This window comes from Lonchura striata, chromosome 1 (genome assembly GCF_050655825.1).
Source record: "Lonchura striata isolate lonStrDom1 chromosome 1, ASM5065582v1, whole genome shotgun sequence".
Lineage (NCBI taxonomy): Eukaryota > Metazoa > Chordata > Aves > Passeriformes > Estrildidae > Lonchura > Lonchura striata.
Genome location: NC_140703.1, coordinates 31,162,749 through 31,190,674, shown reverse-complemented (window position 1 = coordinate 31,190,674; position 27,926 = coordinate 31,162,749). Strand labels below are relative to the sequence as shown.

The window sequence follows — 27,926 nt, the reverse complement described above, 5'->3', positions numbered from 1 at the left end:
CTCCCCTCCGCCCGCCCGCGTCACGTGACGCCGCGAGGCCGGAAGCGGCGCTGCCGGCCGGGCCCGGGGACGCCGCCCCCCGCCCGCCACAGGCACTTCCGCCCTTCCGCCAGCCCGGGCTGCCCCGCGCGCCGGCGCCCTCCGCGCTTCCGGTAAGCGCGCGCGCGCGGCCGACCCCCGCCCCGACCTGCGGCCCCGGCCGCCTCGCCGGTGCCCCCGCCCCGGGAGCCTCCCCCGGGCCGCCGCCGCCGCTCCGCCGCCCCGATTTCTAGCGAAACCGCTGATGACGCCGTTCCGCTCCTCTGGGCGACCCGGAAGCGCCGAGGCCCGTCCCGCCCCGTGACCCGGAAGCTCCTCCCCGCTGTCTTTCCGGTGAGGAGGCCGCCGCCGCCGGAGCCGGGCCGGGGCCGCCGCTGGGGGGGAGCCCGGTAACGTGCGGGGCGGCGGGACCGCGGGCGGGGGGCCGGGCAGCGGGACTGCCGGGGCCGGGGCGATCTGGAAGCGGAAATGGAGGGGGGCGGGCTGTCTGTCTGTCCGCCCGTCTGTCCCGGTGGCGGCGGCTCCGCCGCGGGGGAGCCGCGCTGCGGGCCGGCTCCGCCCTCGGCCGCCGCGGGGGGAGGCGTGTCGGAGCTCCACGGGGAGCGCCTGCCCCGCGCATGGCCGGGGTGCCCCGAGCCGCGGGGCCCGCCGAGCGCCGCCCGCTGCCATGCGCGGCCCCGGTAACCGAGGCGGTTTGTTTGCAGAGCCGGCCCTGGAAGGAGGAGAAATGCAAGAAGAGGGAGAGTGAGAGGGGTAAGGAGCTCCCGGAGCTGCGTGAGTGACCCCCGCCCCTGGCCCGGGGGCTGCCCGGCGGGGAGGAGATGGGATGGGCCGCGGGTCCCGGAGCTGGGCGCGAAGGCGTTCGAGCTCCGGGGTGCGGGAGAAGGGACTGAGCGCCTGGAGGGAGCTGGGGCGCAGGGCACGCCCTCTGCCAGGCACCTGCTCCAGCAGGGGCTCGCTTGGTCGGGGAACAGCACCAAAGTTCTGTCTCTAGCGTGCGGGTTTGGGATCCCGGACTTTGTCCGGTACATTTGGGAGATTCCTGATGTGTGTTCAAATGCGCTTGTTCTAAAGGTGTAGCAGCGTTTGAACTTTCTGGTGCTTATGCTTACCGGGGAAGCATTTTTGCTTTTGTTCTAACAGCCTGTGTGGCTTTCGGCATCCTTAGTATTTTGTAGCAATTAAGCTTAAAAGCTCCTCATCATTGAACAAAGATCTTGGGCAGACATAAAACAACAACCTAAATTGTTCCTGAGCAGTACTCTCAGGGCCTTTTGTTGACTGAAAACTCTGTGCCCAATGGGAAATAAAAGCGAGGCATCTGGAGAATAAAGAAACCCGTGTTAAAAGTCAACCTCTGAATAAATACCTGCATATCCAACCCTGATTGTGCCTTCCAGAAACACAGCCTCTATCTCACCATATACTTGCACGTGCTTTTATCTATCTGTTTATGATTAAAGTGGTGACCTGCCAAGAAGTATAAATGCAGCACGTTAAGTATGTGATTCTGTGAAGTACTCTGTGAGGTCTAAACTCCAGATCCCTTGTCCCTTGTGAGTTTTCTGGTTCACTCGGTTGTTTATTTGGTGTATGTACATTTGTGGTCTGTACACAGAAAGTGTTTTTGGTTTATATCAGGAGGGTACGTTGACATCTGTCTGATACTAGACTGGTGAATAGGAAGAAGGTCCCATCTCTGGCCTGTTTGTGGAAGCTGGGATGATGAAGGCCCTGCAGTGGGAGCGTGCTGTGGTACAGGGTTGAAGCTCCAGCCCATGTCTGGTAGTTATAGAGCAATTGGAAGGGTTACGAGCAGAGTTCTGGTAAAGTAAGTGTGAGCAGCGTCTGAGTGGGGGCTGCCAATAGGGGTGCATGTTTTCAAAATACCCTTTTAGCCTAAAAATGGGGTAGGGGAGGGACAGCTCGGGGTAATAAGACTGTAGGTTGGTGGAGGAATCTTACCTTTGTTTTCTGCCTTTGGAAGACTGGCTTGCTAGTGAAATTGCATGAAAGCTTCAACTTTTACACCATTTCTCCTTTTCCTCCACATTCTTATAACTCCATCACACTTCAGCCTTTCAAGCCAGAAGTTTGAGGCCTGGTAGATAATATGATCAAATGTGAAGGTTTTGGGACGGGGAGGTGGATTCTAAGGGAGTCTAATCAAATCAGTCTAGCTGTCCTTTGAAGAATCAATAAGAGCCATGTTTGACTTGCACACTTTGTAAGCTGAGCAAACAAAAGTTAGATTCTCTGTGAAGTTCTGGTGGAAGACAAGATGGAGACAAGCAGCAACTGAGTGCCCTGGCCTCTGCTAGTCCAGATTTTGGAATCTGGAAATGGACTTGCCTTTTCTTACTTGTTCTCTTTAAATAAGAAAGCTGTTGTGAGGTGGTTTTTTTTTTGCTTAAATTGGCATCTTTTTGTTTAACTCCTGAAGTTTGCAGTTGTATCCAAGAGAGTCTTGGACAGCTACAAAGTTTCTCTGGAAAATCCATCTGATCATTATATGAGCCTTTGTGGTTTTGGACAGTCAGGTTCACTTTGGTGTTTTTGATGTGGAAGCTAAGCAAATAACGGTGTATTTATTTTAAAAACAAAACAAAAACCAAGCAAAAAACCTCAAACTTGGAAATTCCAAACAAAATAGCTCTCTTGATTCAGGTGGTGCTCAATTGCCAAGGATGTGTTATCTCCTCATGTGTGCCCATCCTATGGAAGAAAAAAGTCATGTAATTAAGCGTTACATGCATAGGGCTGTGCTGTGGGCAGTGTACTTAATAATTAATTTGGCTCAGAAAAGAAAGCAGAGGAAGGAAGGTAAGAGTCTTGCCCCATCAGCCTCTGATTGAATCACAGTGGTGTAAATCCAGAGTAATTCAGTCAGGCAGCGAGCAGTCTGACTGCATGCCACCAACGTAAGGTAAATAATTTATCCTTAAGTGTGTTTATTGGTTGATTTGCAGTGAGTGAGTGAGGCAGGAGTACTTGGCCTTGCTGTTGCATGAGCAATTCATAAAAACAAAATTATTGGGTAATTTGGTTCATTTAAATACTGCTTCTCCACATAGAGGAAAATTATCTTTGCATTTTGGCTCACACACAGCAAATCCACATGTATTTATTTTGTCTTGATAGACTTCTGTAATGTGTTTCATGCTACTGGGGGCATCCCTCTGAGCTCCCCTGATGATTGAGATAGACCCTTCAGAAACAATATTGTTCAATTATTAGACCACTGGCAGACCATAATAGAAATACAAGTAGGACAGTTTGCAGGTAGCTGCATGAAAAACCTGTAATGGTTGTGCTCTCCGCCACATGTATTCTGAGCATAGTTTTTACCTACCACTTTTGCCATATATGGTTAGGAATAGATGTATCTTCTGTTTCAGAAAATATTGTTTTGTTAATTTCTTTAGGTTCTGAGTAATGTTTTTGCAAGTACAACAAACTTTGTCCACAAATGGTATTACAAAGAGGAATGTAAGGATTAGAAAGGGAAATGCTTCTTCAGTCAGGTGTTCCCAAAGAGATTATGCCTCTGTGCTTAGGAGTCTCTCTTTTGGTGTCAAACTTGTCCTCTGAATGTAGGGAGAGTTGAGATGAAGCAGTGGGCACTTGGCTAGGGACAGGATCCTACAGAGTTTGATGGAAAGAAAATGGACAATGGAGAGCTGTGACACAATCTCACTTGGAAATAGGGTATCTCAGGAGTAGGGGAATCATGTTATTTTCCTACTGCTTAGTGCCAATGGAGGAGAGCAGGAGTATTGAATTATATTTCTGTGTTTCTTTGAAGAGTGGGGCTACGGTGGGCAATAGGAAGTTAGGAGCCCTGAGTTTGACTTCTTGGTGTGCTGTGGCTGTCTGTTATCTTGGGCAAGTCTGTTTCCCTCTCTCTGCCTGTCTTTCTTCCTAGTAACATAATGCTAATGTCCCTTTGCTGCATCTGGGTCCTTAGTGTTGAGCTGGGGTGGAGGGATGGGCAAGGTCCAAAATTTTCACTGCCTGTGGGGTCAGACTGTCTGTGATGGTGAAAAACAGTTTTCATCTGTATTTGCCTGCTTGCAGATGCACAGACTTCATTTATGCTTGGGTGGATGATAATTGGGAAAATTTGGATATGTTCTGGGTTTCTAGTCAGTCCTATTTTTTGCATGGAGGACTACTGGGCAAGGGGTGTTTCAGATGAACCCAAGCCCATGGGAATAACAGGCACCTTTTTCCCCTGGAAATAATTTTTTTTATTTGGGCAAATAGCTCAAAAGTGGGGAGAAGTTGCTTAAGAAAGTCAGGGGAGATTAAGGAACTGTCACAGCATTAGACTGAGTCAGTTCCACGTTGGAGTTTCTTTGAGTTTAATGGTTTTTTTGTGTGTGTGTCTGTGTCCGTCTTCCTTATCCTCCATTCCTCTTCCCTTCCCCCTTCTTCTTGCCCCCTGTGCCCAGCTAGGATGGAAGAATCTCATTTCAACTCCTCCCCGTACTTCTGGCCAGCAGTGCCCACCGTCTCGGGACAGGTAAGATCTTCCAACCCGTTATGTTCAGAAGTTTACAATGCATGTTGCACGATGAGTGTTCCTGTTGCATTTCTTGCTCAGCCAAATGCTGGGTAAAGCTGTGCCAGGGAATGCTAAAACCTGTCCTTCCCCCTGTTTAGATTGAGAACACCATGTTCATTAACAAGATGAAGGAGCAGCTATTGCCCACAGAGAAGGGCTGCAGCCTGGCTCCCCCCCACTACCCGGCCTTGCTGACAGTCCCCACCTCTGTGGCCCTGCCCACTGGTATCTCCATGGACTCGGACACCAAGCCGGAGCAGCTGACACCACACAGCCAAGCCCCCGTGACTCAGAACATCACCGTGGTACCAGTGCAGTCTGCTGGGCTCATGACAGCAGGTAGGGCACTCCAGAGGCTTCGGCAGCCTACAAAGGGGACTGTGGGGTGGGGAAACATGAGGCCCTGGAGAATCCTTATTGGCCTGTAGACTATTCCTGGCCTTACTGATGGGGTGGCCTGCCTTGGTGTGGTTTCACTGTGAATCTCTAGGCACTCCATACATCTACCCTTTTTATGGAAGTTTGACTTCCAGCAGTGGAGACTGGGAATGCTTTGGGAGGGGAAGCTACCCTTCTGTTTGTGTTGTAGTCAAAAGTAGATGCGTCTGTGGGATAAGGAGGTTGGGCATAATTGGAGATGTAATAACTGACTTCCTCCACCTTCCTTTGTTTGCAGGTCCTGGTCTGGTGATAACTTCCCCATCAGGTTCTCTGGTGACCACAGCCGCCTCTGCCCAGACCTTTCCCATCTCAGCTCCCATGATTGTCTCTGCGCTACCCCCTGGCTCCCAGGCAGCCCTGCAGGTGGTTCCAGACCTGTCCAAGAAAGGGACAACCACCCTTGCTGAAGGTGGCGGGGCTGGGGGAGTTGCCCCCAAACCACCCCGGGGCCGGAAGAAGAAACGATTGCAGGAGTCGGGGCTGCCAGAGATGAGTGACCCCTTTGTGCTGACAAACGAGGATGATGAGGACCAGCACAAGGATGGCAAGACATACAGGTGGGGAGTGGGGTTAAACCTTGACTGTAACATTGCATGGGGTTGGGGGTGTAACCCTTCAGAGGGTTACATGGGGAAGAAGAGATCTCTGCCTTGTACGTAGAGAGTCCCTGAGTAGAGAATCTTTGAGCTGCAGAAATAGTTGAGTTTTCTTTTGGGTCAGGAATATTTACAAGCTGATGGGTTGACCCAAAACTAAGGATATCCTTTTAGTGGACAGTCTTGATTTCCTGAATGTGTAGTTGTTACTAGGTTAGTTAATGACCAGGATGTTATGGAGGCTAAGCTGCATCCTTGATGGCACAGCCAGGTAATATGGCTGGTGTACTGCAGAGTGCAGTGCTGGCTGGTGCAGCTGGAGCACTTCTGGTGTAGCTGAGAGCCCTGGTATACCTGGGTGCTCCTCAGTTAGGACTTCTGGACTTCTGTCTGTCCAGTGGAAAGACCACGAACTGGAGACACACAGTGAACAGTGGTGGTAGTGTCTGCTCCTGTGTGTATTGCCCCGTGTGATCTCCTTCCCTCTCAGTACTCCAAACAAAACAAGGGGAAAAAATGTGATTCTGAATTAAATATAAGGGTGTTTCTGAACCCTAAGTGTGTCAGATAAGAGGGAGAAGAGTTCTGAGCCCTGAGGTTGGGTTTCTGAGCTTGGAGGGATGTGGCTTGAGTTTACGAGTGATGGGGAGGGGAGAGATAAGGTAAGAGGAAATACTTAAACCAGAGGATAAGCAGTGTGGGTGTTTTAGAAAAGGTGGGAACCAGACAGAGCAGAAAGGGGTAGGCAGTAAATGTGATGGTCTGTCTTAAGTGGAAAGCAGGAGCACTTATGGGTGTTTCAATGATAGATGTTTCTGACAGATGATTAAGATAAATAAGAGGCAAAATAGTAGCCAAAATGAAACAGAAATAGAAGATGGTCCCTAGGTCTTCTCACTTGCCTATAATGTGCCCAGGATCCCATATCAAACAGTTTTCCTTTTGTCATCCTAGATGTTCTTTGTTTTGGTACAGATTTAGTTCTCTTTCTGGAATTATGCCATAGGACTATGAAGGCATCTACACAGAATCTGTGCACTCACCCCAGGCATTTTTTCACTTTTAACTATAGCATTTTTTAAATGTTTACATTTTTTAATCAACACAGTTAAATGGGTGCAAAACTAGAGCTTGGATCAGCCTTTTTATCTTAGCCAATGTCCCAGTTCTTCCACTTTGAAAATATAATCAGCGTATGGTGAGGAAGGGTGGGAGTGTTAGGTAGCTTGCTATTTGTAATCCCACCATTTATTTTGGGCCATAGCCACAGATCCACACTACTCAAGCTGCTTACAGTCTGGGTTGCTAATTAGGTTGTTAAATATGTATTTACAGGGGACACAATTGGCAGTGAACACTAGAATTAAAGCTGAACCCGGGCTTTAATTATAGCTCCTTGTTTACTTGTAAGTTTGGAAAAAAATGCCCAAGACCAGGTGGAGTGACTCAGCAGAAACTTTATGAGCACGCATAGTCTGTGTAATAGCTCATGAAAAAGGCTTTGCAGGGAAAAAACAGATGAGTATATTTGTGGGAACATGCAATTTCCTTATATTTAAGATTTCTTTATGTTTAGCCTGAGTGTGGTACCTTTCACCAGCTCCCATCCTAAGTAGGCCTTCCTCTGAGCAGTGCTTAGGTGTGAGAGAGCTAAATTGAGATTTACTGAAGACCACCAATAGTGGTACTTCAGGAGGGAGTACTTCTGTCCTCCTTGAGATCTGCTCTTTGGATGATGCATCCCATGTGCAAGTTTGGAACTAAAAATGATTGTTGGAAAAATAAAGGAAAGCACTGTCTTCTCTTGGAGCTGTGGGAGAGAAGACCTTTGTGCAACATAGTAAAATCATTTCTCTAAAACACGCATATGAATAGACTCACAAGTTAAAACTTGGAGGAATACTGGGATCCTTCTGTATTCTAGAGGATGATTTCAGTAGTTCCCGCCACTACAGTAAGCAGACATATGCTAGCTAAATTAAGACTGTGGGTGAGGTTCATCTACTCCTGCTTCTTTCTCAGGCTGGAGGAGGAGTTGGTTTTGGCATTCATATGACTACGTTTGTATGATTTCACTGATTCCCGTGATGAGATGCTGACAATAATGTACTCAGATTCCTGGAAGGAGTTGTACTACATTGATCAGTGTGGGGTTTTTTTAATACCTAATTCCTAAAGCCTGGGATTATTTTGTCAAATTTAATTATTTTTTTAAGCTTTGTTTTTTAGCACTGTGAGGTCTCTTGTCATGAGTGTCTGGGCAGGTGATTAATATTTGTAATTCCTGACTCCTAGTGTGGTGATAAAGACAGAGTAAGGCCTTGAATGAGGATCACAGCCAGACAGATGTGGGAGGTGTTGGAGCATAAACCTTGATACATATACTGCAGCTCATCCCATTCTCTACTAAATGTAGAAATGCCTGATCCAGCAAATGGCAACTGTTTTACTGCTGTATCATCTCCAGAAGTGAATCAGTAGGCTACTGTGAAAGTGGTGGAAGAATCTCTGTGATTAGGATTTTGTTTTTTGTAAGAAAAGGTGTGAGGCTTTGGCTAATGATGGCCATGCTTGCGGATCTTTGACATCTGTCCTTGGGGTTCAAATGGCAGAGTCCTTGGTGCTTTGCATTGTGCTACTGGAAGAATGCTTGCACCTGCAGGGGACAACATCTGAGCCAGTCCTGTGAAACATTTTCTTTCATGAGTAATGTCACTTCAGTCTTGTCTGGATTAATCGTCAGCTTTTTGTTAATCTTCCCTGACATCTTTGTAGAATTTGCTTTTTCTTTGGAAAATGAGATCAGCATCAAGAGCCTTTCTAGAAAGATGCTGGCACTGTGGAGCACATGGCTTCTTCCCAGTGCTGTAAAAAGTGCTGAGGATAAGGTAGCAAACAGGTCCTGGATACAGTAGGATTGGTTTTTAGTCCTGGTGTGGTGCCTGTACCTGTGCACTTTTAGAAGTCTGTGGTGTGATGTGATCAGTGGACAAGACTGATAATGTGGTTCAGCCGCTCTGGGCCAGATCATCAATTCTCTTGCTCTTGACAGTTCTCTAAGCAGTTTCTTTGTAAGAGGAAGAGAGCTCTGTATAGGTATTGCTAGGCTCTGGTACTAAGTGAAATCTAGAATAAATACCAATTTATAGTCTGGAATGTTTTGCAAGCTGTGCTCTGGAGCCTCGGATACCAACAGAAGGGTAGTTAGCTTGAGAAGGGCCTCACTGTCATAGTGTAATCAACAAACTATCTTCACTTTACTTTTGGGTTTTCCTTACTTTCACTGGGGAACAGCAGGGAAGTTGGAGACAATAAGCAGCTGAGGGACTAGGAAACTTCAGAGATGAGTCCAAGGTGCAAAAGAGTACAGAAGCCTTAGTAAACCGAGCTGTACAAGGTGAGGAAGCTGGTTGGAGACCCTCATTAGAGAGTAAATTATGTACACAAGGGGGACTAGTGGCTTGAATACAGCATGTGGGCATCTTCTCAGATATGTCCTAAACCTTTTTTTTCTCCTCTCTACTGGATTTAGTATTACTGTTTAGTGGACTTCCCATAGTTCTGAATTAATTTGTAATGGTGGCTGCTAATGAGTTTAGTAAGCCACACGTGCTTGTGACAATATTGTTGCATTTGGCCAGTTTTAAGCTTGGAAAAAATCCATTAGGCATGCTCTGAGATGATTTATAGTTTGCAGGTGGAAATATGTGAAGGCAGTATTCTCTTTGAGGCTTCTTGAGGCTTGCACGACTCAGCAAGACTCAGGCACTCAGCAGACAGTCCATCTCCACAGAGGAGACAAATGCAGCCCAACTTCTCTCAGTTGCTGTGAGGCTAGACTATAGATCTACTCTTTCTGCAGCTCTTTCTAGAGTTGCACTGAAGGGCCAAACAGGCTTTTCCTTCACACACAGCTTCTCCTTCTTCTGCTTCAGAAGTAGTCTCTAGTGCCCAGTGTGGAGAGTAACCTCCCCCTCTGATGGACACAACAGCAAGGCATGAGAAGACACTGCCTGGTTCAAACGTGGTAGGGATGAGAATGAGGTATGGGCAGGGATTGGGGCTGTTAGTGCTGAGGAAATCTGGAAACTTGGTAGAGATGGGAATCAGAAAGGAGGAGAGAAAAGACAGGAACCTACAAACTAGGGAATGCATGAGAGGATGTGATGAGGAGCCTCTTTGCAAAGGAGAGAGGGGAGAGCTAGCACAGGAATGAGCTATAAACAGCCAAGACTGAGGGGTGGAGGAAAGAACCAGACCTGCTAGGTGCTGGAAAATGAGGTACCTAGAACTAGCAGAACAGAGAGGGACAAGAGTATGGGATCTGGACAGGCCAACAGAGGCATGAGGGAGAGGAGATAAGTGTTAGGTTATTGAGGGAATGAAGTAGTGAAGAGCCCCTGCAGTAAAGGATCAAGAGGCTTGGGTCATGTGGGTAAAGAGCTTGGATCTGGGCCTTGGCGCAGGAGTGGCAATTGCTCTGGGCTAGAAGGCTAAGGGCAAAAGGGGAATTAACTTTGAAGTGTCAGGCAGAAAGTTTGACCACATTCCCTCCAAAGCCTAGAAATAGTAGACCCAGTGTTTCTAAATTTTGCCATGGCTTTGATGTCAGCATAAGAATGTGACCTCCTCTGGCAAAGAACTTCATCTCCCTCTTAGGCTAGAAAAAGGTGACAAAGTATTGTTGCTGTCATTTATCATCTTAGCTGCAGTGGCAGAGGTCTGTGCAATGGATTTTAAGATTGCTGATGACCAACGTGGGTGTCAGTATGATGCCACACGTTGGAATTTCTGTTTGCTTTTTTTAACAAGTAGTTCCGTGAGCAGCGGAACTAATGATGCCTGGTTTCCAGCGACTCTCTCCTGTGTGGATTCTCTGATGTCTAATCAAGGGTGAGCTTATTAGCCTTTCCCTCAGCAGAGGACTCCAAGAGAGTCTCTCTTCTTCCCTCAGCTGCATATTTTTAGACTTGTGTTGACTTTTAAGATCCATACCCCTTTTCCAGATTGGTTGGCATTGGCTTATGATCTCAGAGCTCTAAGGAATACTGTTGCACATGCACATTTACATATACACATATACAGTTTGTACACATAATCCTTGCTTTGTATATAAATGCAATGCTTGGAGCTTAGAAAATGACAATTTGACTGGCCACATGCCTGAGGGTATAATGAGATAAAACCTTGTGTTATGGTAAGTTCTCTCCCTTCTGCTGAGATACTGTAACTGTGTGTGTGAGCACATAGGTGCTTTCCCTTGGTGGTTCCTCATAGTGCCAAAGAAAAGGAATTGACAGGAGAAGTTCTGCAGTCACAAATTCTAATTTTGGCATTTTACTTGTCAATGGAACGAGTGCGTGCGAGGGAATGAGGAGGACAGTCACAGTTTCATCTTGGGAGAGAGGGAACTTTAAAATTGTATTTTGTGCCTCTTATCTGATTATACATTAATTTGGCCCTATTGAGTCAATGCACTTTGATACCATCCTTGATTAGTTATTGGTGCATGATAGCCTGTTAGAGACCTGCATGTTTGCTCAACCTGAAAGGAATATTCTGTAAGAAGAAAATAAAATGCATTGACATGGGATTGTGGAATTGAGGAGGATGGTCTGGGGAAGGCATTTGCTAGTATGAAGAACTGTTGATTACACTTGCCTCCGCCACAGCTTGCTGTGGTATCCTACAGCCCTACAGATAATCTTGCCTTGAAGTGTGTGCAAGTATGAGTTAGGTTGAATCTTCAGTGGATTTGCATTTGTCTCAGGCTACAAATGACCATAGTGAGTTATCCTGAAATAATTAACATTTGGTGTTCCCAAAACCATAATCTCAAGTATCATTGAACACTCCTCTGTTACAGGTCAGACCCTGTTCTGCTTTGCAGAAGTGTGGCATCTCATAGGAGTAGCATAGAAATCTATAGGAGCAGTGATATGAATGTATGTAATAGGAATTTTCCTTTAAAGGAAAAAAAGAGGTCACAGATACCAGTCTGGCCATATGGAATTAGTGGGTACGTCTCTCTTACTGTGTTTCACTGTGTCTTTTGTGATTCCCTTCCCTTACAAAAACTGAAACAGGGACATTGTGGGGATAGATGAGTGCTTATGGAGCACTGATATTTCTGTGGTGGGTACAGGAGATGAATGATCTGCTGCATGAGGTTGGAATTGCTTGTGGTCGACAAGGCTTAAGGCTGTCCAGAGTGGTGATAAAAAACCAGAATGCTTGCTTGTTAAGTGTCTGTCTGTGCAACATAGTAAGAGTGCAGTTATGTGGAAATAGTCAATAAAGCTGCATCAGAACACACCTGCATTGTGGAGCCAAATTATGGTGACATGGATGACCTCAATCTGGTGTTTTCAAATTTCCTTGTGCTTTCTTATGGGCCTTTTGTATTATTTTAATTTTAGCTCTTGCATGATATCACTATACTAGGAAGCACATTATTGTGTTTTATTGTTTTGTTGGTCTTTTATGCTAATGGTGACTGATTTAAAAAATTGGAGGACAGTGTCTTAGGCCTGATGTTCAATGATTTGGACATCAACAGAAAGTCATGGCTAATAACCTAAAGATAAAAGCAATGAGGCTGGATAGCTGTAAAGAAATGGGATCTTTATGTGATTGTTAACTCTTCAAACAAAATGTATTTGAATACAGTCCCATGGAAGACAGCCTATTGGGACTGTGTGATTTCTCAGCCAGGGACTGAGATCCAGATGTTTGGACACAATGGAAAACATTATCAGACAGAAGTGTTTTGTTGGACTATTGAATGTCTCTGGTCTAAAGATAAGGAATATGGAGGAACAATATCCTGGAAAGCAATGACTGTGAAAAAGTCATTAGGAATTAAGTGACATCATGAAAGCTCCCAGTGCAAGACTGTGAGAGAAAAGGTTTAAGGTGCAACTGTGAAGGCATAAATGATTGAGTCATTAAAAGAAGACAGGCAACTTGTGAAGTATACTAAAATACCACAAAATTCTGGGTCAAATATTTTTAGGGTCATTTGGAAAAATGGATAAAATGCAGGAATGCCCTCAAATCTGGGAACAGGGAAAGTGCCATATGATGAGAGCATTTTAAACTGCTCTTTGCCTTGCCAGTATATGAAGAGTGTTTTCTGCAGCTGTACCAAGCCACCAGGTGACTGCAGGACTGTGGAAATAAGTTGACCAAGATCTCTGAGCATAGATTTGTTACACACTCCAGGAGTGTAAACTGTTCAGTGGAAGCACAGCATTGGCTTTTGAATAGGAGCTGATGCTGGATATGCCAGTGTGGAAGAAGAGGTACAATTCCTATGCCTTCATTTTGTGCTGGCATCTTCATACTCACTGGCTTTATTTGGGTGTTGCCCAAGTGTACCTGTGTATCTTGGATGTTAGTTTTGTCTCCTTTTCCCTCCTCTTACAAAATATTAATAAGAAAATGTTTAACTTCAACTTAAAAAATGGGGGAATGTGAGAGTCAAGTTAGCATTTATCATGAACCGTCCATCCATTATTATGCTGTGCTTGCATTAGTTACTTCATTAACTCTGCATTGCAAAGGCAGGACATTTCCTTCCTTTTTAAAGGAACTGCTGATTCTGACAGCCTAAACTTACTCTTATCATCTAGTCTAATTTCAGACTTTCCTGGTTTGAGTTTTAGTTTAACTGAGGGTCTAACTTGTATATGTAGCCTAACAGAAGGCTACAATTAACTTGTAAGACTACTCTCAGTAGATACTAGGAATTCGAATTCTCAGAGCCATATAAAAGCTTACATAGTTTTAACAACTGTGATACTGATTAATTAAGCACTTGATTGGAAAAGGATGTTAATCCATGATGGGCAAATTTTACTATGAGCTGGTATTTCAGATGGTATTTTATCTCCTAACAGCATCTGATGAATGAGGCGGAACATTCCATGGAAAGTGGAAAAAAATACGGCACTGTGAGCCACAGAGTTGTAGTCTAGTTGCTATAGGCATCATTTTCTTTATGACTCATTGTGATGACTTTCATATGGGAGTAGAATTAGAATTGTACATCCACCTTTTGCTGGCATTTCATTATTTTTGAGAGTGTCTGTCTAACATGAACATTTTCTGCTTATGTTCATTTCCTATAAAAAAGAAAGCATTGTAAACATTGGAAGGGGTTACTTTTGATCTCTGGCATATGGCTGAGTGCTAATTTAACTGTTGATATGAACCTTTGTTTTATTAAGGATATTTTCTCCAAGGCTGTCTGAATTTGCAGAGCTATAACAAGCAGCTGCAGGGGATGTTGTGTCACACCATCAATAGGAATGCTGCAGTCATTTCTGTTTCTTGCTGTCAGAAAGGATGTAGGCAAAGGAGGGGTAGTTTAGAAGCACAGTGGGAAGACTATTAAAAATGGATATTAAACAGAGGGGGGGTAGAAATCAATTATTTCATATAGTGTTTCATTCATGCTTAGCAAGGAGCATTCCCTATTTTTCCTCTCCCCAGCCAGAATTTCACTGAAGTAGAATACTGAAATGCAGTTAGTGTCAGATGGGATATTCTCATTAGCCATATAGATTTAACATTTTTTCGAATCCATATTTGCCCACTAGAGGGCTGATTGCATCTTCCCCTTTAATATTTGATGTTGTCTGAGGCAGAATGCAAAGCCCTTAATTAAATGGATCATTTGTTCCTGTGAAAAAGCCTGATACCACACAATATAAAATTCTGAAATGCAGCTTTTTGTTATATTCCACGGCTTTTTTTACCTCAAAAGGCTCATGAATTTGTTAATGCTGCATAACATTCTTGCTCTCTGAGGGTTGATGCTAATTAGATGATTAGAAAATGAGTTCTTGTAAGATTTTAATTCTAAATGTTGTTTGAAAAACAATATCAGAATGTCTATAGCTGCTAAATTCAGACAACAGGGGTTCTTTGGTTTGTTTGAGGGTTTTGTTTTGATTTTGGGGAGGTTAGGGTTTTGGGGGTTTTTGTTATTGTTGTTGAGGCCTGTTTTTGCTAATAATCAGGTTTATCATTTTCATGCAAGTGCCAGTGATGTTTTGAAAACTTCTTTATAATTTTATTTTGAAAATAGAAGAGGACATGCAGTCTGTTTCTCTTAATTAAAGTTTATTTTAGAGAATTTCCAACCTAAGGCAGATACCTGGCAAAGCAAATAAGTAAAGGAAAAGGTGCACAGAAGTTATGGAAGATAAAGTTGATGGCTTTGTGGCACTATAGATTTAATGCATGGGACTACTTAGACTTGATGGCATGGTAAAGTTCATTAATTTTTCAGAACAGAATAGACTACTTAAAATATACAGTCCTATGTACAGCACAGAAGAGATTAGTGCCCAGCATTCTCTTTAAACTAGAGCAAAACCCTTAGAAGGGTATTTCTCTCAGGAAAGTACCTGGATTGTCAGAATGCTGTTTGTAGGGGCCAAGTGATTGAGACCATATTGTAGCCTCCAAGCCTTGTTCCAAAGATGCATTATTCTCACGGCTGGAAAAAGCCTGTTTCCTCTTTTTCAGTTCTGGTGTCAGTTGTTGTTCCTCATTATATATTACTTGTTCATAAAATAAACCCCTAGTAATTGATATTTTTCTCTCTACATAGATTTATTTGGATATTGACCAAGTTATCTTTTAAGCTTTACTCCAAACCTAGAGTGAGTGTAGTCAGTGAATCTTTCCTGCAAAGCCAATTTTCCACATGTCATCATTCTTTAGGTTTGCTGAGCCTGTGTGTGAGTTTTTCAGTAATTGTTGAGGACATGAACTTCAGAATTAGACATGCTGTTGGCATGTCGCTCCCATCCTGTATACAAGAAGGATACCTGCTATTCCCCTTTGTTTTGGTGAGCCATATTAGCACAGCATCACACTGGGAGCTTGTTCTCAATTGAATGATTCCTTATCAGAGGGCCAGTGCTGTGGAACGGGGTTCAATTGAGAGTAATGGAAGTCAGCATCTGCTGAGAAGGAGCTTGCTAAAAGTCAAGCATGGGATTATGCTGTAATTGCTTGCATTAGCAGGGAACTGGACTTGGCAACTCAAAGGTATTTTTCAGTTCAGTGTTCACCTCAGTTATTTCTAACATTGGTGCTTTCAAAGATACACAGTCCTCATCATGTAAGTTTGACTTAATTACTGCAGAATACATATGCTCTATTCAAGTCTAGCATTTCAGGAAGTCTGGAACAAACTCTGTGTGACTCGAGATAGTTTGGTTTATAAACCAAGAGCTACTTTTTTTAAAAAAAAGATTATGCTGATGTACCTTTTTACTCCTTATAGCTTTAATTGATGTAGGGATAAACAACCAAATTGCTTCTGTTTGTTGATTCCAGCAGGGAATGGTGTGTGTGTATGCGCATGAGAAGGGATTTATGTAAGGATGTACTTAGTGTGCATGTTCTGTTAGGGCTTGCAATTAAAATGGATTAAGAGAAAGATGAAGGTAGGACACGTGGGAACAACTGTTAGAGATGCTAATGAATGTAAAAGAGCAAAGGTGGAGAGGAGGGAAATGTTATGACAGGTGTGTGTTAGAGTGCTTGCTAGGGAGGCATGGCTTCCAGCTAAATGGCTCGGAATCAAGCTGTGGCTCGGAAGGGCCTGTGGAAGTTAAGGTAGGTGCTGGATAAATACTGCTTACATGACATACGCTGATCAGACTGCACACATCATAAAGCTTCTGGCTCCAACAGAGTCACAACAGTAGATGTAATGAAGTATCCTCCTGAGGGGAGATGGATATAGGGAAGAGCAGGATCACCTCTGTGGCTTGTAATACCTGCAGAGACTTTTGTTGCTGAGCAGTTTTGTAAACACTGTAGAACTCAAGGAAATTCCTAGACAAAACCACTGTGAAAGTTGAATTCATTTTGACCAGCCTTCCTCTGGCTGGCATTTCTTCTCTCAAATGTCACCCTGGAAGTCACATGTGGAGATTCTATTTTGTCTTTAATGTAAATGAAAAACCTAAATTCAGATAAACCTTAACTCTACCCCTTGTTTGAAACACATGGTGGGGTGGGGAAGAAGTGAGTAACTTGGATGTAGCTTCTATCTCTCTGTCAAATTAACAACCACAAAAGCTTTTGCAGTCTTGAACTGTAAAACAGTATGAGCTTCTCTTAACAGCCTGGTGCTGTAGTGGAGGAGCAGTTTTTAACAGCAGCATCCGCAGCAGAGCAATGCCAACTGCTTCTTCTTGTTCAGAGAGTCTGTGTGTTAACAAATACATTTCTGATCATTATGGGAACAGATGGATCCAAACGCCCAGACAAAACATTTTGCATCACATCAGTAAGACTGAAATGATGAAAGCCCACTAGACCAACGAAATACCACATTTATATCCAGAGTATCTTTGTGAGGCCCACTAGGAAAGCAGCACTGCTGTTATTCTCAGCATTTTGTATTCTAAATATTTGAGTGTCTTCTCCAAAAATGGGAGTAGAGTTAAGTGGATTTGGCCATTTCTGCTCTCACAGACTTCACAGTTCATGGAATTAGCTTCTAATATGAACTATAACCTGGGATTTCCAGGTTTTCCAAGGTTTTTTAGACTGAAATAAATCAGTGGGGGGTTTGACTGGGATTTATTCGTATCCCCTTAGGATTGCTGTTGGAAAATTTCCAGTGTGTTGCCCTGTCTCTCTTGCAAGCCAGTTGCAACAACTTCCAATGCCTTCACTTTTCTGGCTGTGAAATATTGTTCTGTTACACCAGTTCCCAGCTTAAATTTGTTCCCCTGGGACTGAAGCACTCACAGCCAAGCTGTGTCCCAGGTGAAACCTCCCTAGTTCCACGCCCCTTCTTCACTCAGTGTGGAAGATCCCATCCAGTTAGATTTGATCCATATTGGGGCTTACCCCCGTGTGACACTGTCTCTTCCCCTCGCCCCGGTCCCAGGTGCCGGATGTGTTCGCTGACCTTCTACTCCAAGTCGGAGATGCAGATCCACTCCAAGTCCCATACGGAGACAAAGCCACACAAGTGTCCTCACTGCTCCAAGAGCTTCGCCAACAGCTCCTACCTGGCCCAGCACATTCGTATCCACTCAGGGGCCAAGCCCTACACGTGCAGCTACTGCCAGAAGGCCTTCCGCCAGCTCTCCCACCTGCAGCAGCACACACGGTAAGGGCCAGAGGAGGCTGGGGCCCTCTGCACTGCATGTTGCCGTCATCCCAGCATGCTGTGAGCACCTCACCGGGCGACTGCCTGGGCAGACCTGGCTGGTTGTCACAGGCTGGTCAGGTCTTACACACGACAGACCGGCAGTAGCGGTATCGGACACGTGAGACTGGTCCCTGGCTGTGAGGGGCTGGGTGCGCTCAGGTTAGCGCTGCTCTGCCAGAGAGGCGTCGGCAGCGGAGTGACGCTTTCTGACAGGAGGTAGGGCTGGTTGTGCCAGTGCGAGAGTAGAACGGACATAGGCGGACTGTTCCCTGTCACCCCAGCATAGTTCTGCCAAACATCTCAAGTCCAGGCTTGCAGCCCCCCTGCTATTTCAGCCACAGGCTTCCCACACACAGCTCTGCCAATGCCCCTCAGTCCAAGCTCTATAGTTCCTCTCTCTGGATCCTCCCCCGGTGCAGACAGACCATGGTCTCTTGAATCCAAGGGGAGCACAGTTTGAGACCAAGAGAGCTCATGCTGTGTTTGGAGTTCCTTCATGTAGCAGATAGCGTGGTGCTGTCCCACCCCCTTTGTGCCCTCATTCCATCAGCACTAGCCAGATGGCGGTCATGTCCAACTGCTGCTGCTCCTCCTCCTCTTCGGCAGGATCCACTCCAAGCTCCACACGGCGATTGTCAAGCCGCACAAGTGTCCTCACTGCTCCAAGAGCTTCGCCAACACATCCTACCTGGCCCAGCACCTCCGCATCCACTCGGGGGCCAAGCCCTACACCTGCCGCTACTGCCAGAAGGCCTTCCGCCAGCTCTCCCACCTGCAGCAGCACACACGGTAAGGGCCAGAGGAGGCTGGGGGCCTGGCCCTGGTCCCCCCGCGCTGCCGGCATGCACCTCTGGAGCACGCGCGCCAAGCATGCGGGGGGCGGGCGGGGAATGCGGCCGGCTGCACCCCCAGAAGGAGGTGACCCACCCGAGTGGACGGAGTGGAGGCTGCGCAGGAGACACTGACCACGTCAGGGCTGAGGTGGGCACATGCTGTCCCTGGGGATCCTTGGTCTTGCACCGTGGGCGGCACAGAGAGAGAGCAATAGAGAGAGAGGCATTGGCTGTAGGGGATCCCAGCCTGGCACCACGGGGGTTGGACTGAGTGTGTGGAAGCTGCTCCTGGCATTGCAGGGGGACAGGGACAGGTTAACACTGTAGGTAAACTCAGCCTGTTTACTTAAAAGGAAAAACTTTGATGTGTCTATCCTGGAGGGAACAAAGCTGCTTTCTTGGTACTGTGGAAGTAAGAGAACAGATTCCTCTTGATCATTTGGAACTCCTGAGATTGGAGCAGGGAGCCTGGACCTCCAGACCCCTTTCCAATACATTTTTAGGTAGCTCACGTGCTGAGCTGTCCAGGCATTCATAAGATGTTGCTCCTCAATCCCAGTCACTCTGAAATCTGCTTGACTGCCTGTCTTCAACTTCTAACTGGATGTGGGAGCTGGGCAGAGCTCTCTTTGTCCAGCTAGAACAGCATCTGGAGGCAACATCATCCCCTTCACACAGCAAGCAGGCCCTGGCAGTCTGCCCTGTCTGCCTGCTCACTGCCTCCCATTTGTGCTCTTCCTCCTCAACAGTATCCACACCGGGGACCGACCCTACAAATGTGCTCACCCTGGGTGTGAAAAGGCTTTCACCCAGCTTTCCAACTTGCAGGTAAGGGGCTGGGTGTGTCCTGCCCGCTGGCAGGGGTTGGCAAGGGTGCCTGTGGTAGAGGAAGGTGGAAGAAGTGGGGCAGCTGGGAGGACAGTAAAAGAATACAGAAAGCTATTGAAGCCCTGGACAGGGAAGAGATTCCTGACTTGTGGCACTAGTGGCCCAAAGAACTCATATGAGTTGGTCGCATCCTGTAAAATTAACTTGACTTGAAAGTGGTGAGACCGTAGTGAAGTTCCCCCCAACTATTTTGCAGTTTTCTAACTTAGCTGGGGTGAGAGTTTTGCAAAATGTTACACCCAATAAAGTCTGTGTATCTTGGTGGGTTTTTTGTTTGTTTTACAGTGAAATGGAGGGCATAAGGGTAGGGATATAGGAAGCAGAGGTGGAGTGTCCTGTTGCAGTACCCTGGAGGAGAGGGACTGTAGAGTGTGCCAAAGAGCAAAGAGCTGTAAACACCTGCAAGCAGTTAAAGCAAATCCTGTCCTGAAGGTATTAGATGCAGGGGCCAGAAAAGGAGAGACTGGGAAAAGACTGAGAGTTGCATGAAAACTCAGAAGATGGGGGTTGTGGAGCATTAGGAGTCTGCTCTTCAGATGCCTAGTATGCATGAGTGGGAAGGGCATGTGTGGGGACGGTGTGGTGGGCTGGAGGGAGAAGTTCTGTCCCTGTGCTAGGAGCCAGATTTACCTTCCTCAGCAGCCAGGAGCTTGGGGCCTGGCTGTAATGGGGTGTTTGAGATAAAGCCGTCTCCAGTACTAATGCTTGCTTCCTCACGCTTACTCTTTCCTCCCTGTTACTGACCCCCAGTCCCACAGACGGCAGCACAACAAAGACAAACCTTTCAAGTGCCACAACTGCCACCGTGCGTACACGGATGCTGCCTCGTTGGAGGTACACCTGGCTACGCACACGGTGAAACACGCCAAGGTCTACACCTGCTCCATCTGCAGCCGGGCCTACACCTCGGTGAGTGTTTGCTGCCCTGAGGATAGCAGAAGTGATCAACTTTCCAGGGAGCAGCTCCTGTAGATCCAGTGGGAGCAGTCCCCTGAGTTGCCGTGTCCCTCCCTCTTGGCTTTGGCTCTTGCAAACGTCGTTCCCTCCTCTCACGCGGTCCTTCCCGTTGCAGGAGACGTACCTGATGAAGCACATGCGGAAACACAACATCCCTGACCCACAGCAGCAGGTGGTTCAGGCACAAGCCCAGGCCTCGCAGCAGCAGCAGCACTTCCAGCCGCAGGGCGGGGGGGCAGCAGGGGGCCCTTCTGGAGACACTAATCAACCCAACCCTCCCCCCCAGTGCTCCTTTGACCTGACTCCTTACAAGACTTCAGAGCATCACAAGGACATCTGCCTCACTGTCAGCACCAGCGCCATCCAAGTGGAGCACCTCTCCAGCTCCTAGAGAGACCTCAACCCAGGGAGCAGAACGCCTCTTGTGCATAGCCTGTGCCAGGGGCACCGCTTGGTCAGCGGCCCTCCTCGTGCAACAGTTTCTGGCCTCTCCTCCTGCAGCAGCCTCTTCTGGCTGTGTAACCCTGTTCATGGCAGCCCCTTGCACAACAGCCTGTCTCAAGGGGGTGCTCCTTCTGTGCAACAGCCTGCCTGGTAGGAGGATGCTTCCTTGTGCAAGAGCCCCTTTCCTGTGCTGGGATCACTTCCTCATGCAAGAGCCCCTCCTTTGAAACCCAAAGAAAGGCCCCTGTTTTGCCTTCTCTCTCACTGTAGGATGTGTATGAAGCGGGGGTTGCGTGTTGAGACACGCATGGTGGATGGGATGGAGAGATGGCCCTTGTATATACAGGGGCTTGGACACATGTTTTTAGCAGGCCACGGAAGAATGTGGCATGGTTCACATCTGGATGGGGTTTTTTGAGGATTGCCTTGAGTGTCTAAGAGAGAAATATCCATTCCTGTCCCTCCTGCTTGTGAAAGGGAGGAGGGGTCGCTCGTCCTGCCCCAAGGACTGGATGGGAGAAACCTTCTCCCCAGTGGAAGGTGAGACCAGTGGAGGGGGGAGAGGTGAGGCATGTTCTCTGGGATGGACAGGTGCCTACACTGCCTAAGGGCTGTGGAGTATTGCATTCTTTCTCCTTCCCTGGTGGAGAGCAGTAGAGAGGAGTCCGTCTGAACTGGCTGCTGCCTCTCTCTCACAGCTGTCTGAGCAGCACAATAGCCCCATAGGAATGTGGGTTCCTGTTCATTGCTCTTCCTGCCTGTTGTGGATTATATCCTAGCAGCTTGTACTCCTCCTCCTCTCCCTCCTGCTTTTCCCCCCACCTCAGAAAAGCCTGCAGGCATCAACAACAAACCAAAAAGCAACTGGAGGGAGGGTAAGAGACTGCCAAAATAATCATCACCCTTCTCTCTACTCACTTTCCTGAAAAGCTGAATGACAGCAGTTCTGATACTCACATACCTGTCCTGCCCCCAGTTTCCCAAAGGGAAAGAGGAGGAGGAGGAAGAGGAGGAGGAGGAGGAGGAGGAGGAGGAATAGACCGGTCTTTTCAAGGGGCTGGCAGGAAGCAGGGAAAGGCTAGCTTCTGCTCATCTCTTGCCAGTGTGCTCTCCCAGGCTCCCTCTTGCCAAGACGGGCTGGACTCACATGGCAGTGGTGGCCTCTTCTGGACCTTGGTCATGGGAGAGAATCCCCAAAAGGTGGACAGTGGAGAGAAGGGGATGAAGATCCCCACAGAGAGACCAATCTAATGAGAAGGGGGAGCCAACAAGAATAAACTGAAGGCCCCTTGAATTTATATATATATATATATATAAATATCTATTCCCCACCCCTGGCCCGCTCTGTCCTTGCTGTAACTGTTTCTATCTCTGTGTTTATAAAACGCATTATCCTGGCGAATTTTTATTTTCAATCTTTGTTTGTTTTTCCCTTTCTCTTCGTCTTCAATTCTCCTTCCTCTATTTTTTTTAATTGGTCCACATGACTGCTAGTCTTGTGTATTACTTACTAGTTTCTTTGGATCATGGAGGCTGACTTGGAAGAGAATGAGAAGGCAAGGGAAAAAGCATGTGTTGTTGGGTTTTAAAATCAGACGCCCACCCAAAGCCTATAGAATCCCAGATTTCTGTACGAACAACCAATAGGGGCTTCTATTTTATTTTTTTTTAACCACCCTGTATAGAAATAAATTGGTGTAAAAGGCTCCTTGAAGGTGCTGCTGCGAGCACCCTGCCCCTGTGACGTGTGTTCCTTCCCCCCGCACCCGACCCCTGCAGGAGCCTCTGGCTGCCCCGAGTCTGGAGGGGCCGTGCGGGCAGGCGCGAGGGCGGCGCATCCCTGCCTTTGGCACTTGGCAGTTTGCACAAAGGAAGCGAGGAGCTCGGCACCTGGGGAGCCTGCGGCAGAAACCTGTTCTCTGTGTTCAGTCAGGGCTGCAAATGGGTGGAGTGTTTGGTAGGTGCATAGGCTAGGCTAGAAGGAGCATTCTGGTTTGACTCCTGAATTTCACAGGTGACATTTCAATCCATTTAGACTTTACTGAGCCCCAAGAACTGATGAGTATTTGAACGGTGTTGACAAAATGCATTGATTTGATTTTGAGACACTGGGACACAAAATCCATTGGTAGCCTGCTGCAACGGCTTCATGTTTTCACTGTTTTAACATTTAAGCCAGATTTCTCCTTGCTTTGGCTTCTGGTTCCTAGTTCTGGAAACATTCATCTCTTTGATTCAGAGAGCCTGAATGGGACTTTTCCCCCCAGACTTGAATTTAACACTCTAATGTGTCTTCTCAATCTACTTTTTGACAAGGTAAACAGATAGAGCTCTGTAAATCTTCCACTGTAAGGGATTTCTTCCAGCCCTTGAATTATTCTTATTTTTCTTTCTACATCTTGTCAATTTTTTCTCTATATTATAAACACATTCATTTTGGAATTGAGTGTTGAAGCCCCAGTGCCATGGATGAGGTCCCCCTGGCTCTTTGCCTTAATTCTGCAGGGGATTGCATTTTCCCTCTTCTCAGAACATTATAGAGGAGCTCACAGTGGCTGCTTGTCTGGTCAAGTCTGATCATCCAAAGTCTTGGCTTTCCATGACAGTGTTTTCCCTTCTCTACAGGTATGCTCTGGGTTCTTGTTTCTTGGCTCTTCACGTGGGGCTGTGTCCAAGTCCAGCCTGTGTGAATGGACCTGGCTGACTGGTGGACCAGGTCACTCACAGCTTTCGTAGCTCTGTCACCCGCAAACTATCAGTTGTTATTTTTCCTTTCAGATCCAGGTTGAAATGCAATACTGCATTTGACCTACGCTAACTTGAAAAGCATTGAGTGCAACTTCTCATTAGCTTTTTTTTTGAGACTTGCAGGCTGAGCATTTCTTAATCCTCTTAGTATCTGATTATGTACAGTTCATCTTTCTGACTTATGGTGCTAGGTCAATGCCTTATAAAAATTTAAGTATGTTGCACCTATGCAGTCCCCTTTGTTAAACTGTTAAACCAAATGTATAAGAATGAAGTTAGGGTTTGGGTTTTTTCTTTTTTTTTTTTTTACTACAGAATCTGTATTTCGTAAAACCTTTGTGTCACAGGTGTTATTTTTTTGTTCATTAATTCTTCGTGTATACAGTTTTTCCATAATTTTGTCATTGAGTCATTTCATTTGTCTTTTGGAAGTACTGTCATGAGTGTCTTAAGGTATTTGTCTAATATCCCAAGTTTAATTTAAAGATCAGAATCACTGGGCTAGAGAGCTAGTTACTAACTTTTTCAGGCCTCCTGTTTCTTTGCTGATTTCAAAATATACATCCCTAGTAGGTGTTGTCTCATCTCCTACTTTGATACTATGGTACTAGATAGAAGTTGCTATTTTCGTATGACTGCTACATTCTGTTCCTTTCTTTAGATGGAATTGGAAGTATTTCTTGACTGGTTTCTCCTGTTCCATGTCACTAGCATTTTCACTATTTTTATCTATCATAGATCACTGCTATTAGTAAAGTTTCTTTCTTTATTTTGTGATTGAAAGGAATGAAAGAGCAAAATATTCCTTTCCTTTTACCACTTTTTCTAGTCACAAAGCTTTTCTTAAGAGTTTTCTCTATTTTTATAGTGTCTAATTTATGTTGGTTGCTGTCTGGCCTTCACCTTTTCCATCTGTTATATTTCTTCTTACAGGAGAATTTAATTCATATTCCTCTGCCTTCTTTCTTTTATTCCCATGGACAGCTCAGTTTATAGTTTTGCTCCCCTTGGAAGTTACCAGACTTAGCACAGATTTATTACTACTTGTGGCTCTCCTCTGCATGTTCCACATGGACAGGACAAAACTGCCAGCTTCACTCAAGTTGTTCTCTCATCTTGAATGCATCATCTTGAAGTCTGAAAAATTACTTGGTTTGGGTACAGTGTCTTTAAGTATGCTGGGGACACTTTAAAAGTCAGAGTAATACCTTGCTGACTGATTAAATTCCCTGGGGAATGGCTCACAAGTTAAAATTCTTTGCAATGATTTTTCATTTTATATGTTAAAGGTGCTTGAAATCGCCTTTCCTGGTCCCTGGTTTGAGGTGTTGTTTCCTGATGTCTGCTACCCTTTCCCTTCTTGGAATCTGATACCTAGCATGGGCATCCATGTGTATTTGAGGCTGTACAATTCCTGTTACCAGTCATTTCAAAGGTGTTATTGTTCGTGTTTGTGCCGTTTGCTGCTGAGCCTATAGCTTTTACTGTTGCCCAGGAAGAAACTAATTATTTCTTACTAAGGGACTTTCCCATTGAGCTTCAGAAATGCCACTTTATTCCAGGCCTCCTTTTTTTTCTTATCAAGGAGAATTTCTCTGTTTACCCAGGCCTCTTGCTGATGTGGAAATAACTGAAGATACCTTAACCTCATTATCTCTGTTAATTACTTTGTTTGGATTAGGTCTTCCTCTTTGGATTCCCATGGTTGTTTAAAATATTCAAAGTGCTTCAGATGGTTTAAAAAATGCAGTAGCTACCTGCGAGACACAAAATGTATCAACTTGTACCAAATTCTTCCCTCTTTAGATGAAGCCTGAGGTTCTGCAGTCTGCAGCTTTGTGCACTCAAGCCAACAACGGTTCAATTATTTACCTCCCACTCACAAGAGTGGAATATTCTCTTAAGAAGATCCCATGGTCCTTCTTCAGCTCCACAAAATCTTTGACTCTGCATTTTCATTGTGCTGCAAATCCATTTGTTTTTATATGTTGTACCCAAGAAGACTTGACAATGACTCTGGAGTTTTGTATTACGTTGCATCTTGTATCTTTGCTGAAAGGCAATAGCACTTTTTCTTCTTGTCCTTTTCCAAGCTGATTTTCTGTTCTTAGTTGGATTTTACAAATTATCATTGCTTTAAAAGGAAAATCATGTAGGCTGGAAATCATTTAGAAAAGTCACCCACAAACAGTAACAGAATCTCAGCTGTGACTAATGATAGTATTGCTGGTCTATAATTCAGTTAAATCTTCAAGAAAGATTTAAGACTTTTATAATTTAAAGCCTTATGGTTAATCAACCATGTCCTTTATTACAGTTTTTTTGTTAGTTATCACTGCCATTGAAACTGCCACTCTATGTTACTACTTTTTTTCATTTTAATCCATAGGGTCTTGCTATGCCTTTGTTGAGTACATTAAAGTCTTCTGCTATAAGAAGTCTTTCTTCTTATGTAATGAATTACAGACCATGATCATGTCACGGTATTCATCTTTCCAAATAGCTGAATTAAATTGAGCTGGTTGAGGTGTCTCACCATAAGGCTTGGCTCCATCACGTAGTTCTTATCTGTTGCCTTTCTTTTCCCTTTCAGCGACCCAGCTGTGCAGTGTTTGGCTAAAGTCTTGCTACATTAGGCCTAGATGTGGCTATCTTGAGCCACCAAACTTAGACTGCCATACAAAGACATCCAGTTCTTTTAATCAGGTCTTTTCCTTCAAATTAAAGCAAACAGCAGCGCGTTTCTTTCCTTAGCTGAGTGCAAGCCCCGTCAATGCCACTGTGATTTTGCCACATCAGTGTTAGGTTAACTGCCTTAGAGCAACCTGGATGAGCCCACTTGATTTGCAAATACTTTTTAAGTCAAAATATTGGCTGGTCTGGAACACATTCAGAACTTCAGAGTTGTTTGGAAAAGAAAGCCCACTTCTTCCATCTGCTTACCAGAGAATTCTTTTCAAATTACTGATTGTCAGTTTCTAGCTATGCAACTTCTAGGATGTTTTATTTAATGGGTAGAACTAAACATCTTCCTAAATCTCATTGGCAATAGGTAATATTTCATTACCTCATGGATGTGTCTACATCATCCAACTTTCTTCCTAATATAGAATATAATTATGAGATTCTGTCTGTCTTCTATATTTTTATTGATTATTTTATCATCTTTATATCAACTAAAGGATATATATCATGTTTAGGATTTTCTTCTGGTATTTTGCAGGTAATGTACCTGAAAGCTGCCCAAGTTTACTAGTGCAGTTTCAGAACATAGAATGAAATTGCTCTGTACACTTCCTTAACTACAAGATAGGTACCTGTTCAATCGTCCTTCAGGTACAACAGATTAAATTTGTGTGCATGGTTTCTTGTTTCTGTATAGTAGAACACCAAAGTACTAGAGAGATGTAGTAACTTGGTCCAACAAACATTTCGATTTCATGTAGTGTCTGTGTAATGAATGGAAAAAAAAACTGCAAGAAAAGAAATCGTGACACCAAAGAACTAGAGTCTACGCCTAGTTTTGCTACTGAAGTAGGGTATGTTTTTGAAACATGGACACAGTTATAATTTGTAGCCTTTTGCATCCTCTTCATTTGTAAAGCTAATTAACCTCCTTGGGGCCAAGTGCTGCAGATCAATCATTTGCCGTTTGTGAGAACAAAGTGTGGGTACCTCTCAAGTTTCCTGAAGACAGGAAATTGAAAGTTCAGAGACCTCTGAACTGAGAACGTTAAAAGAGTGAGAAGAGCTGAACGTACCTCAACAGCAAAAAGGTAACTTAACAAAGGTCTGAAGTTAGAGCTGTCCTGCTGGGTTCTGCATGAGGATCCCTCTCAAGCACTGGCCTTCACCTCACAGTCCATGGACAGCATTTAAGAAGTCTATAAGGTAACTGAAATCTGGAGGCTTGAATTTGGTATGCAGATGTTTACATTTCCAAGGGAAAACACACAGTCATCTGTAGATCAATAAAGGTTGAGAACCACTCCTGCAGACTGCTTCCATAGGCAGTGCAGCTTTCCTGTGGGAGGTGCTGAGGCCTGGGCAGCACTGCTCATCCTGCAGGTCAGCTGTGGAACCAGGAGCTACCTACAGGATTAACTGCAGGATGGAGCTGTAGCAGCAAGCTGGGGTGAGAGGGAGGAGTGTGATAACCACAGGGGTTAGCCTGTGAGGCTTTGTTCCTACAGCACTTGCCAAAGGATCAGCATGTGAGG

At 45.4% G+C, this 27,926-nt stretch overlaps 1 protein-coding gene across 11 annotated transcripts; it reads left to right on the top strand.

The window, feature by feature from the left end:
• Positions 1 to 132: 132 nt before the first annotated feature.
• On the top strand, positions 133 to 27,694 carry ZNF384 (zinc finger protein 384). Of its 11 annotated transcripts, none has more exons than XM_085572950.1 (11): positions 299 to 372; positions 744 to 792; positions 1,681 to 1,870; positions 4,498 to 4,564; positions 4,705 to 4,945; positions 5,283 to 5,604; positions 17,570 to 17,794; positions 18,443 to 18,625; positions 19,419 to 19,497; positions 20,308 to 20,466; positions 20,630 to 27,694. In XM_085572950.1, the coding sequence occupies exons 3-11, from the start codon at positions 1,818 to 1,820 to the stop codon at positions 20,903 to 20,905; spliced, it is 1,605 nt and encodes a 534-aa protein (XP_085429076.1). In that variant the 5' UTR covers positions 299 to 372; positions 744 to 792; positions 1,681 to 1,817; the 3' UTR covers positions 20,906 to 27,694. The 11 variants fall into 11 exon arrangements, with proteins under 11 accessions (XP_021404505.1, XP_021404504.1, XP_021404506.1 ...); XM_021548824.4 differs by having other exon boundaries at positions 340 to 428; XM_077781255.2 differs by having other exon boundaries at positions 340 to 428; positions 4,494 to 4,564.
• Positions 27,695 to 27,926: the final 232 nt, after the last annotated feature.